Here is a 13,632-nt window from a genome sequence, read left to right on the forward strand (position 1 = left end):
TCTAAATAATTTTCAACTGTGCAGGTAGTGTCTGAAGTATTTTCAGGACAAATCATTAACCCAGCCCACTAAAAATCTGTGCTGCAGAACTTTTTGCATCACAGATTTGGTGCGCTCACAATTTTTTTTAGTACCAAAGTAATTTTCAAAGTGGAAATATTTTTAATATAATCCTTGTAATAATGTTTCTGATTCCCATAGTTGGTAAAAAACCCAGTAAGTTATCTACTGTTATTTCAAGAAGCACAGGTCTGCAGATCCTCATTAAAAAAAGCTAGAAATATGCAGAAAGCTAGGTATCAGGTGTGTTGTAAAATATTTAAATCATGGATTTCAGGAGATGTAGGAGTTTATGACAGTTTCAGTAGAATGCTTTTCATAACCACCACTACTGTAATTAATTTTCAATTTCTCAAGGTACTTCATTCTTTTAGATATTCTCAAATCCAAGATAGAGTCAAATATTAATTATATTCTTAGCTCTGTCCCTGTTTATTTTAACCACAAACACGAAGAATATTTCACAGCTAGTAATTCAGCTAAATTGCATGTAACTCTGAATATCAAGGTCAGTTCATGCCCTGCTTCTCTCTCCTCTCTCTTTTTTTCTCACATCAGAAATAATTAGTAATGATCTGAGATTTAGTACAGTGATAGGACTATCACTGGGTTTTCTTATACATTTGCTGGCTTTAATAATTAAGGGGAATATTATTTTGGTGTGGTTTAAAGGCTTTAAAACCCTCATTTGTCTCATATCCAGAAACGTAACCATCATCTTAAATGTATTATTGTTGATAGAATTTCTGGTTCTTTCTTATAATACTTTTGGCTCTTGAGACTAATTAATCAAGTCTGAAATGCATGTGCTTAATTTTGGAGGCAAGAGTGATTCGAAATATATAATTAGCCACTTTGTTGAAGTGTGTGTATTATGGTTCAGTGACTAATTTTCTGGTCAGTGAATCACAACCTTATGTCTCTTTAAACACTTCACGTTGTGATAGTTCTTGTATTTAAAGCTATTCTATGCATAAAGATCTAATTCATGCTTAGAGTTTTAATAACTGCCTCTGCTTCATGGTTTTCTGAGAGAATAATATTTATTCATCTCTCTTTAAATTTAAACTTTATGACTTATCTCAGTTACAAGTTAATTATATGCATCATGGTATTCTAAAGGTCATGGAATGTAACATGACAGTAGGTTTGGTTTAGTTGGTAAAAGCTATAATTGCTGGCAACATAGTATTTATTCCATTTTACAAATTTACAATTCTTTATCTAGAACTGACATCAATCATAGACTGAATGCCTCTAAAAATTTATTTTCAGATACTTCTGAAATATCTCACTCTAATGCTGTAAATTGTACGAAGATAAAACATTCCTTATGTATTTCTGTTTTGGAAAACGTTTGCTTTAAACTTTGTCATTGCTTGGAGGCTTTTATTAATGTATCATCTAACAGCTTCAGGTATCATTGAGGAACTTCCTTTTGGCATGTAATTCCAGCCTTGAAAAATCACATCACTGTAAACTGTAAGTGGCTTTGGCATGAGAAGAAAAATTCAATTAATAAGGTTACCTAAATTTGTCTGTATGAAAATATAATTGCATTGCAGTCTAATGTGTCAAAACCACTCCTGAATAATTGGGAGTTACCAGACCTGAGATGGATTACATATTGTCTGTTCTAAGTTTTCAGTGTACAAAAATGAAGTATTTTGAGTCCCTTTCCAAGGGAGGGGTACCGTCAGGCAGAGGACCAGAGGAATACAATAGTTGTATTACTTTGTGTGGTTTCCTAATTTGCCACATAGGAGTAAACCCCTTGTGTTTACAAATAGGGTGTTCTCTCTACTATGTGTAAGTAATATTCTCATGCAAAATATTGCTTAAAATGTTTGTTTAAAATAGAAGTTATTTTTTTTCCTTTTTACTTTCAACTTGTTTTTACATTAGAGGAGACAAACACATAGCAAATATGGGTTAAATCATTTTTACTTCATGTAGTAATACCTAAAGTTCATTGTTCCTCCCAGTTGAGTCTGGATACATGACTGGTTTAATCTTTGTAATACTTGGCTCTAAAAATAAAAATCAGAGGAAACAGAATCTGTCTATGAGTCAGTATGCAGAACAGATGAAGTGTAAGGGCTATGAAGAAACATTCTTTTCGTTCAGGCCAACGTCTTAATCACTACTGAGAACTAATGTCATATTTTGTAATAGTGGGATATAAGTGCCAAACTGTGATCTGTTTTGATAAGGATTAAAATGCTGATGTTATTGTCTTGATTTTGTTCTAGTTTCTGCTGTATTTTCTATTAATGTTTTTAAACTAACACGCTTTCTTGACAACTGTTTTCAGAGCACCTTGTGTCATTATTTCAAATGTAGTCACTCATTCTCACCTTTCTTATCTTTTTGGAAGAAATTACTGACTTGGATGTTTTGATAACATTGAAATAATCTCCAAATTGTAGTCCTTTCTGTATGCCTGACTTCATAGAGTCTGAAAAATTGTTTGCCGTAGGAAATGAACCCAGGGTCATTCATTCATGAGAAGTTGGGTGACAAATCCCAAGGGATTTTAACAGTGATAGGCAGTAGTAATGAAAATAATTTTCATACATGGGATATAATGCACATTTCTGCCTCTCCTTCAAATAATAAATTAATCATTTGAGCCAAATGTTGTGGAAACAAATAATTTACAATATGCAGTATCTCAGTGTCACCTTATTGTGCTTTTCAGCGCTACATAATACGTCTTTCATCTATAATTACCCAGTTGTCTTTCTAGCCTGCTAAGAAAATATTCCTTCAGCTTGACCTCTTTAAAATGTGCTTTTATTCAGTTGTTTACAGTGTGTTGGTCCTGTGTAATGGGTGTTTATCATTAGTTCTATAGATAACGATATGTCGAATAATGGTTATGCCACTGTGCTGAAAAAAAAATGTTGCAGTCCAAACCAGTTCCAGTTGCAGAAAGCAGGATTAGAAAGCAGTCTTGACTGGGAAGCAGTCTTGTAAGTCTCAGCCAAGAAAGAGGCACTTCTCTTGTCTTTTGTTAGGCCAAAGAGATGTGCTCCCAATGTTCAGCAGTAGCTAAGAGTAGAGAAAAATGTTCCTTAGCAACAGAAGTTCATGAAATAAAAGAAAAATTTAAATGCGGCTTAAAATTACGGAAATAGCATCTGTCAGATTTAAAAATGTGAAAATGGCTTCTCTTTTATAGACAGGAGGAAGACAAATATAAAAACTAAAAACTAGAAGATAAGTTCTAAGTCAAGGTGGAAAAGTTACTCTGGTGCGTGTACCTTTCACTATAAGCTGGCAGAAGTGCACCTTGTGCTGTTACTGTGCATCTGTAAGGTTGAAATAATTGCAACCTTCTGGGAAATACATGGCTCTAAAGGGAATGGAAGTGATGATACTTTTTAAAAACATTGTTCTGCTCTAGGTCTGTGTCTGTAAGTACCTGCGTTTGGAGTGAAGGCTTTAGTGGTCACTTCTGTTTTCCCCTTTCTTTCATGTGACCAGACCTGTCATGTTCTGATCCCTCCTAGTCCTGCACACAGTGCGCTTCTGACAAACGTCATCCATAGAACACATTTGAAACAATCGCAGCTACATATCCTTGGAGAAAAAGGCTACCCTCTGTACTAGACACAGCTAAAATGGTAGAACTTTGGTAAACAATAGAAATAATATTTTTTCACTAATGTTTTGTATAGGTTTGTGATTGGACGAGAAAAACCGGGCCAAGTGAGTGAGGTTGCGCAGCTGATTAGCCAAACTCTAGAACAAGAACGCCGCCAGAGAGAGCTGCTGGAGCAGCATTATGCACAGTACGATGCAGATGATGATGAGGTAACAGAATGCCTAGAGTTTCACTATTTGGTGTTTTTTATTGTTCCATTTTCTATTCCTAATTCCTTCTTTTTAATTATCACTTAGAGGTCAGCTTTTGGACTTCTCCATTACCTTTGCTGCTGATTTTTACAGATTGACGATTAATCTTATTTGAAGAACAAAGTTACAGGAAGGCTTTTCATCATGGATTTCATGTTTTGTGCCAGAAGAGCAAATAACAAATCGGTTAATGCTTCTGTAATCATTGCTCTTCCTCTGAAAGCATATACCTTTCTGAAATAAGGGAATAAAGTTTGTTTAGTTGTGCACTGAAATGTTAGATTTTTGAGAAAACTGGTAGAAGTTGCCCTCTAACTTTTAGAGGGGTTGAGGAAATTTTAGACCTTTTTTCTTTTTTTCTGGAAGAAGTGACATTTTTCTTAATTCAGACCATTTTCTGAAAATTCTGGCTAAGACCGCTCCTTCCACACACTGTTTTTTGTTTCTGTGTGAACAGATATTCCACGGGATGGAGAGTTAATCTAGCTTGTGTAGTATATTCATGTTCACCTACAGTGCCTGATGTCCCAATGCAATGGTTTTGAAACTCACAACTTCATGCAGTAGATTTTCCATAATTTCTTTGCATTCTCTTAAAATTCCTAATATGCCTAAATGCCAAAATACTTGGAAAGATTAATGAGAGAGCTTTTTTAGAGACTGCTGTCTGTGTTACTTCTTAAATTAGCTGTTGGGTTAAGGTAAAAGGCAGTTGTTGCTTCCATATAGCCTAAGCATGCTGCCATCATTTCACATCATCTGTTGAATAACATTATTTGAAATGTCAGACTCCACGCATTAGTGTGTTTTTGTCCTGGGCTAGATTTTTTATTATGTTTGTGTAAGGAAAACATACAGAAGGGGAAATGCATGCTATGCATTTATTTTAGTTTAGTTTTTCTTTTTGGAATAGAAACGCTCTTGATATAAAATCAGGATACACTTGGATTTTGAAACATGCTGTTAAATTAACAATAGATCAGAACAATCAGAAGTGTACCAACACTACGTAAAAATCCTATCTAGCCCCAGTAATGCTTCCACTTACTTTATTTTCCACTGATATTAAAAACATTTTAGTCTATTTTAAATTTAATCCTGTCACAAGAACATATTTAACTCTTATAAATAAAATTTTACTCATCAATATACATACATACATATGTATGTGTGCCTGTGTGAGGCCATGATGGCTAGAAAATCCATATCCTTTCTGTTCACTCCTCAAACTACAGAAACATGCAAGTCTTCTGTTTAGTGTAGAATTAAATTCAAGATGAATTTCTTGAAGCAGCTCTGTTATCTCCTCAGAAACAAAATGGAGACAACTAGCCTTTGAGGTAAGACATATCATAAATCATCACAGCGTGCTGGAGATGTCAGGGTTCGAAGACCTGCGATACTATCTTATTGTGGACATAGTCTGATAGCTTTCATATAGGCAAGAGTAGTGTGTCCCAAGTGCCTGATGATCAGATCTTTCTCGGTTTGCAGATATGGGGGGCTGAAGGGAGAGCTGTTTGAGTAATTGATGCATCACACCTTTTATCTGTAGGGCAAATCCACCTGCAAAAAAACTCAAAGGTTTGTGTTTCTTACCTTCATGCACCACATAGGTGGTGTTACTCAAGATCAGGCAAGAAAAAATGTTGTTAAAACCATAAATATCAATACTAAACCTGGTAGTACTTCAGCCTTCGGTAGGGATTGTTGCTGGGAGGATGCTTATGGTGACAATGTCATACTGATGACTGTGCAAGTGTTTCTCAGTAGAATAGTGAAAGAGGACAAGAATGAGTAGGTATGAGTAGGTCTCAGTTACCTTTTGTGATGGGTCTTGTTGTCCTGTTCACTGCATACGTTTTTAACACAAAAATACTAGATGCACAAAGTGTTTTCTGCTGGTAGAATCTTTGAATCATAGAGAGTTTTCCCCTGATTTTTTCCTAATTAAGAGAGTTAAAGTTATCTTCTCTTATTGTAGCACTACACTGAGGATGATGACCATCTCCGTGACCATGACGTGCTTTTTGGGCATTAGTGTTTGCAGTGCAAAGGGGACTCTTATGCAGTGTTTGAGGAAAGGAGGAAGAAGAAAGGAAAAGACATCTAGCAGGGGAGATCCAAATGATCTCATCAGTGATTACCTTTGGAAGAAGGAATTAGGTCTGAGAACAAATCAAGTACTTGAGTTCTTAAAAACTGCATTGGGATCACTGAAGATTGTACCCTTTTCCTACTTGATGCCATATATATATATTTGAGAATATATATTTGGGACATGGGTGGTAAGCATTGTCAGAATAGTGCTGGGGTTTAGTTACTAAATGCAGTTACTAGTATGCAATGCAGTGTGTTTCCTTGCTTAATTAAGAGACTCATCAGAAATAGATTTTACTGGGAACTTGCAGTAATCCTGAATTTTTTTTTTTTTTTGTCACCTGACTATGCCATCCAAGTAAACTCACACAACTTGTACCATTCCCAGACAACTGACATGATGTTAGCTATGATCTGATGCGCATTAGCCACAGTTCAAAGACATTTTTGGTCACCACAAGCACTTCTGCTCCATTTACTGTCAAATACGAGTATTACTACTTTGAGCTTACCTTGCTGTGTGAGGACAAATATGGCAGAGTTTATGTTGCTCTATGCCAGACACCACTGCCAGCCCTGCATTCTTTGTCTCTGGTAAACAGGGCTTATTTTGGGCAAGAAAATTCTGGTTTACAGTGTCTGAATGAATGTTTACAAATGTACAAAAACCCCTACCCTTTTGAATCCATTTCATCAAATTGTGATTCTGACTGCATGGAGTTCAGGAGTACTTGGATTGCCAGTGTAAGTTTTGCATTGAGGTAGCACAGAATTATACAGGATTTGCTCAGTCTCAGGGCTGCCAAACCATCCTATTCATTTTCATAGAGTCCTTAAAATATGGTAACATGGATCTCAGGGTACAGAGCTGAACCCTCCTTTGAGGCTGCCAAATACTGAGGCTCAGAGACTTTGCTACAAGGACAGCAATAACCTGTCTGTTTTCCGGAGCAGGAAATAAGTGATCTGTGTTTGAGTCCTGGAGTCACTGCACATGACTGTGTTTGCTAGAGCTGGTCAAATCTCAGGAAGAAAGTATGTGCCGGCATGTACAAGTTCTGGTGTTTTGTCTTGCTGTGCCACCAGCTGGCTGGATTTCCTCTGTTTTGAAAGTGCTTACAGTCTTCATAGCCCAGTAAGCATCTAGGTGTTTTAGAAGGATCCAAGTTCCTTAAAAAAGCAGCATTTTGATACAGTTTTGATTTCTGCCAGCCAGTTGACACTGGACTTGAGTAGATACTAAATTTAGAGAAACGTTAGCCTGCTGTAACTTCTCATTCCATTGCCTTGCAGAAATTTTGTATGACAGCCAATTTTTGGGAAAGATTCACACTAATAGACATGATATTTCTAAAGTACATATCATTTACTATATAAATAAGAATGGAAAAAGCATAACTTACTGTATAAATGCCCTGCATTCCTGCATTTGAGAACCTGCTGTTACCATGAGCTGCAGGTTATCACAGGGTTGCAGGATGCTTTCAGGTGCTCCTTCATTAAAGTTTTTGCATGGAAACACTAAACCCTTGTGCAGAACTGATGAATACTAAAAGAAAAGTGATGCTCACGAAGGAATCTGTGCAAAGACTAGCAGAATAAGTGTGCAATAGCTCACAAATTGTTGTTAAGCTCCCAGGAGCCAGTAGTACCAGTTATTTCTCGACTATGATATACGATACACAGTGTTGGCATTTCCTGATGTGCTCACTGCTGTAAAGCTGGGAGAGTATGTTGCCTCTAGATAGCCTGTTGCAGAGTTTGCTCATCACTAGTGTATCTAGCTTCCTAAAGTCTCGTATCCTTTTGGTTTGTTGTATTCTGTCAGAGAATAAAGCTCAAGGGCTTTGAAGTAGGCACTGTCTTTGTATTTCCTACTTAGTGTGCTAAGTATGACCTGAATCTGTATCCTTGACTAAACCCTTTTGAATTCCATGTGTTAACACAGTGTTCTCTGCACATGAGTCAAACTCTGACATTTCCTGGAATTTTATTTTGAACTTGGAATTATCTTCTTCATGTTCTGCAGTGAGTGACAAAGTCACATAAAGCAGATGACTTGTTCTCCTGAAGGCTGCATATGGTGATGCAGAATGTGAAATTAATAACATATTCCAGAATTCTGTTCACTGGCCATGGACAAGTAGTTTAATTCAAGTGATGTTTTAATATATTTTAATATCATTAATAGTCATGAATATTTTTTTTAGTTTTAAATTCTCATTCATCAGGACATTCTGAGAGCAAAGCAACATTGGAACCATTGAAGAAAATGCTGACACATGCAAAAAGAAAAATGTTGCAGTGTGCTTGAATGTTTAACACCCAAAGAATACATTCGCTAAACCGGATCTTTCAGAGAGTACGTTTTTTCCAACATCATTAATATGACACACTCCTGTAAAAGCAGTGATTAAACTATACCATTATATTTTTCTTTACTCTTTTGAAAGCATTAAGTATAAGCCATCAAAAAAAATCAAATGAAGAGATGGGCTTGAGTTATTTTTATAGTTCTTTAAATGGTGTTCCCTTATTGTGGGAGAGTTTCAGCAGGAACAAAAGATGTAGCTTGATGCAGCCTTTGTTATGGTGATTTGGGGAAGGTCTGTCTGCATTATCCTGGCTGGTGCTGTTGCTCCTTCTAACACTCCTGCTTCGGAGTGTTAGGCCTATTTCAGAAATTCACAAGGCAATTAAACAATGTAAGCAGCACATTTTCCATGTAGAAGTGGAAAATTGCAGCTCATGCTGATAATTTCATGCTATTAGCTGTGATAGCATATAGCAAAATGGAATGGCTAATATCAGCAGCTGTTGCTTTGGATGGGATAAGCTTAAGCCCTAGGTGCTACTGAAATGAGAAATAGGGCTTTTGCATGGATGAATTTTGCTCAGCAACACAGAATGAAGAGTCTGAGGTTTTCCTTCAAGAGCATGTAAGTTTTCATTGATTATTGAATAAAAAATACTATTCTTGTTGTCAGCTAAGAAAACAAAAGGTATTGCAGGAAACCTCAGGGAGTTACAATAATAACTGTTCCCTTACAGAGCTTTGATATTTTGAACTAATATAAATTTTTTCTGTGCCTTGCTGCTTCGTGTAAAATACTGTATTTCCTATTCTAGCTTACTGGCGCAGTGTCTGAGCAACCTTCTGGTAGTTTCATGTGAAACAAAAGTCAGCAGAGATAATTCTTTTCAGGGAAAGTATGTTCCATGTAAATTATGGTGTATATTTTTGTAATGTACACATTGGTTCTTTTGAACCTGTAATTTGTTTTTCACGTGACTGTAAGATTAAGTCTCTGCCTTTTGAAGATGAAAAAAATCCCATTTATTTCTGTGTTCTGTGATGCGTTTGTGTTGTCCTGCTGTCTTGTTTACCTGAGCTGTGCTTTGCTTTGACAACTACTTTTTTCATTAATTGAAGCAAAAATGACTGTTCTCATTGACACTCATTATGTACAATTTGAAGCAAGATTTTCCTTTGTGGTCATTTTTAGCTTCCTGATGTTCCTCTCCAAACACTCGGGCTCCTGAGCCCAGTTGAATATTGCCTGCTCTTGAATTTTTTCCCAATAATTTAGTCCTTCATGTGTGTTCATTTTTCTTTTTGTATTCAGTAATTCTTTTTAGTTTAAGTCTTTGGAGAAATCAGTTTTAACTAAATTCATCTTTTTTTTTTTTTTTGCCAAAATCGATAAATGTGATTTGAATTTTGCATTAAATTAATAAATTCCTTTAAAATGCACTTGTAGCTGAGCTAAACCTGGGTACTTTTATGTAAATAGGGCATGAGTTTACTGGTTAATGATCCTTTTTCTGCCACCTCTTTGCATACTTCACAGATTTCCTTGCCACTGCTAATGGACCTGCCAAGATGGTTTTTTTTTTAACTTAGAAACTATAGCTGTGTAGTATCTTAGAGATTTTTCAGGGATAGTGACTGCACAATTGGCAGTCCATGGACTGTTAGTATTTTTCCCCACAATAATTCATTTCATTGAAATCTCACTGGGATTTTATGAGTTGGTTGTTCAGTTTCTGATTGCCCTGATGGTATGTAAAGGTAGTGTTATGCTCCTGGAAAAAGCCAGGGGAGTTAGTAGCCAAATTTTCTGTTTAGACAGGAACTGCAAATAGCCACAGGGAATAAAATAGAAACAGAACTTACTAGAGGTGTAGTGTAACAGAAGATTTTTTTGTGTCTGTGTGAGATATAGACATACAGAATGATAAATTTAATTTCAGGTGGTTTTTTGTTTAGTTGTAATGCTTATATGCCTGAAAACTCCAGTGAGATGGATGATGTTGTTTTTTGCTTCTGTTTTGAGAAGCAAAACCAACTGTTAATCTTTTTTGTTGAAGACTACTGTGATTCTTAGTCATAGATTCTTAGTGCATATGAAGTATATAGAATAAATGGATACTGTTTGTTTCACTGGAGAATATGTTCCTATTTACAGAAGCAGTGAGAGTTCACCTGAAAAGTGCGTCACTTTACAGTGATGTCTCAATATGGATGGGTTGTGCATGTTGGTGACTTACCTTCTTTTTGATAGTTCTTTTACCATCAGAAAATTTTACTGAATAATGTTATGCCTTCTATGTGTTTTGGCTTACTTTATTTTTTAAAAACTTCAGTAGTTAAAAAAAAAAAAAAGAATATAGATTTTTCATGATCTTTAGAGGTCCATCCTAATTCAAAACTATTCTGTGGTTCCGCCTGCTACTTCTCAAAGAAATGGTAATGTTTTATTGCAGGTATGTCACCTTGTTGCTGGATGCATACTTGTATCTTTTCTGTCTGTGTGTACTTGTGCACCTAGATTTAATATGCTTCCATGCACTGCTTTTTACTTGAGAGAGATTCACATAAGCCTTAACAAAGCCTGGGAAACTAAATTAAGGCAGGAAGCTGAGATTTGAACTGTTATTGAAACATTTGAGTTCTTACCTGTTATTTTGAGAAGACCTTTTGTCAAAAATAATGACAATAATAGACAATTTTAGCACTACAGGGAATATATTTCTGATAATAATATGATGTTTCTTCATCTCAGGAACTGAAAGCTCATGAACAAAAACCTGAGTAGTTCTGTCAAAATTTTGGTGGTGTTACTGTATAAACATAAGAAGGACTGCACCCCTTCCCTCACCCCTCCTTTTCCATGTATTTATTGAGTACCAAGCTTTATAAATCCAGATGTGGCCCTGAGGGAAGTGTTTGCTTTATAATGTGTTTGCATAGTCATTTGCACAGTCATCTGCACAGCCAGCAGACTATCTGTGATCCATAAGCCATGTGCTCCAGCTTCCAGAGGGAGCCCCACAGAAGTGAGGTGGTACCATCCACCTTAGGTATGGGGAGAGATGAGCACAGGCATATGTGCAAGAGATTGTCTGGGCAGCTGGGGGTTCAATATTGCAAGCCTTTTCAATATTGTTTTGTTTTATTTTGTTTACTGTTGAGGTACTGATTGCAGCTTTTGATTTTTTTAAAATTCTGTTTTGTCAGCAAATTGTACACAGCTCGTGGTTTACCAGCCCAAGAAAAACTCACTTTTTCTGTTTAAAACTAGCTCAAAGCAGCTCCTTATTCAGGATGAACTCTGATTTCAGTCTCTCAACTTGTCTCTGACACTCAGTTTCTTTTTTCTACTGTTGTCTTTCTGTGTGGGTGTGACTTTTCTATCGTTAATTTGTTTATAAAGAACAAACCAATGAATTTTCAAATTCACCATAGAGTATCACTGGAGAATTACTTCCTCCAAAAGACTAATCAAGATCCTGTTGGTCCTATTCTTTTATTTCTTTTTGGGAAAGATTTCTAGTTAGTTCTGAAATAAATTTGGAGGGTTCTTTGGAAAATGAAACCATTGAAATACAGAACCAGTAATACTTAAGAACTAAATTCTTAGTGCTTAAGACACTATTTTCTGTCTTAATTTACCACAGTACTACTGTGGAGTTGTATTTTGTCTGGTAGAATTCATAAATACTTGGGATATAGTCAAAGAAAAAGATAACCTTTTTTGTTTGCAGAATGCTGGCTTTGCACAGTAGCTTATTATTCTTTGAACAGTCTCTGTCTAATTAGAGGATAACTGGAATTTCTTAAATGCTATAAAATTAAGACAGGGGAATATGCTACAGATGAAGAAGATGAAGACATGGGACCTGTCCTTCCAGGAGGTGACATGGCTATTGAAGTGTTCGATCTCCCTGAAAATGATGAAATGTTCTCCCCTAGTGATGTGGACACCAGCAAACTTGCTCATAAGTTCAAAGAGGTAAGTTATAGGTCAGAAAATACTCCTGAAGTACCACATTGAATTACATTTCTAGTCATCCCATTGCTCAGAGCATGTTTTTTCTCATGAAAACTAGAGTTGATTTCTAGCTATTTGTATCTCATTACTTCTGAACTATTCAAAAATTTCTACTTAAAAGAAGTGGAACTGTTCTTTGGAGTTGTTTTGGCATCAGTTTTCAGGTGACTGTTGTACTGGTGGTGGATAATTTATAAATAAACTTTTTAGTACAGAAGTTATTCTGCCTCAGCACTTAGTTTGACAAGGAAGTCAAAGTGCAAGTTAATTCATTACTAGCAGATTGTTGGGGTTTGGGCTGGGTGTTTTTTTGTTGGATTTAGTTTGTTGGTTGGTTGGTTTGTTGATTTCGATTGGTAAGATACCAAGAAAAGATGATCAGGAAAACCAAACAGCAGATGATAAATTTCAGTGAAAAAGGACATGTGGAGCTTATCCTATACCATTACACAGCAACTCATCAATGTACAGCAGTGTCATATGTTCAGCCATGTGTTTAGAAAGATGCCATATTGGGGAAGCAGGCATATTTAAAGCTTGTATTTAACTGGACTCTGTGGTTACAGAGTTTGTATAGCATCCAACTCTACTAAGTGTGGCTTGAGTAAATGGTGTTTGTTGTGGTCATTGAATTCATTTAACTTCACATAACAAAGTACTGAGAGACATTTCTGTATTTTAGTCTGTGCTTCTGATGTGGTTTCTTTTTGAGCTTTCCTGAATTCTGATGAAAATAATGATATGACAAAATGGGCTTATCTAAGCTCACAGTAGTAGGTTGAGTGATGGCAATAAGGAACTTTTTTTTTTTTTTTAATGCAGGAAGATGGAAGGATTGAAAGTAGCCAGAACCTCATAGGATATTTGAGTAGCGCAACCTGGGCCCACAAAGGAGTTTTAGAATGCTGAGACTCCCCTTTTCGTCCTTCTTCACTTGTCCTCTCCTCTTCCCTCCACTTAAACCAGATATTTTAGCATCTATAAATATGTTGCTCCTACTCTCTAGTGAGAGTAATGTATGGAAAGTAAATGAGCAACCAATTTTTCTCTTTTCTACTGATATTCTTTTCAGCCTTTGTGCCTACTGTTATTCATCAGTATTTCTGGAATTTTTTTTTACTTTAGTTAAATTATAATTTTCTCACTCCATATTTCAAGTTCCAGGCTCTTACACATATTAGTAGAACAGTTTACTTAATTTTCTAATACTTTGTATCACACATATTAATACTTTCTCAAAGTGGTGGGAAGATGCAACCATTCTGTGCATGCCAGC

The 13,632-nt window shown here is 36.0% G+C and overlaps 1 protein-coding gene across 6 annotated transcripts in view; it reads left to right on the plus strand.

Annotated features, from left to right (window-relative positions):
• PPP1R9A (protein phosphatase 1 regulatory subunit 9A) overlaps positions 1 to 13,632 on the plus strand; it is a 137,994-nt gene that overhangs the window by 93,111 nt on the left and 31,251 nt on the right. For all 6 annotated transcript variants that reach the window (XM_027910726.1, XM_027910720.1, XM_027910730.1 and 3 more), the window contains exons 6-7: positions 3,744 to 3,879; positions 12,162 to 12,317. In XM_027910726.1, coding sequence (XP_027766527.1) covers positions 3,744 to 3,879; positions 12,162 to 12,317 — 292 coding nt within the window. The remainder of the gene's footprint in view (positions 1 to 3,743; positions 3,880 to 12,161; positions 12,318 to 13,632) is intronic.

The sequence above is a fragment of the Empidonax traillii genome, unplaced genomic scaffold, assembly GCF_003031625.1.
Source record: "Empidonax traillii isolate 1590-97213 ecotype Southwest subspecies unplaced genomic scaffold, ASM303162v1 scaffold30:size3273891, whole genome shotgun sequence".
Lineage (NCBI taxonomy): Eukaryota > Metazoa > Chordata > Aves > Passeriformes > Tyrannidae > Empidonax > Empidonax traillii.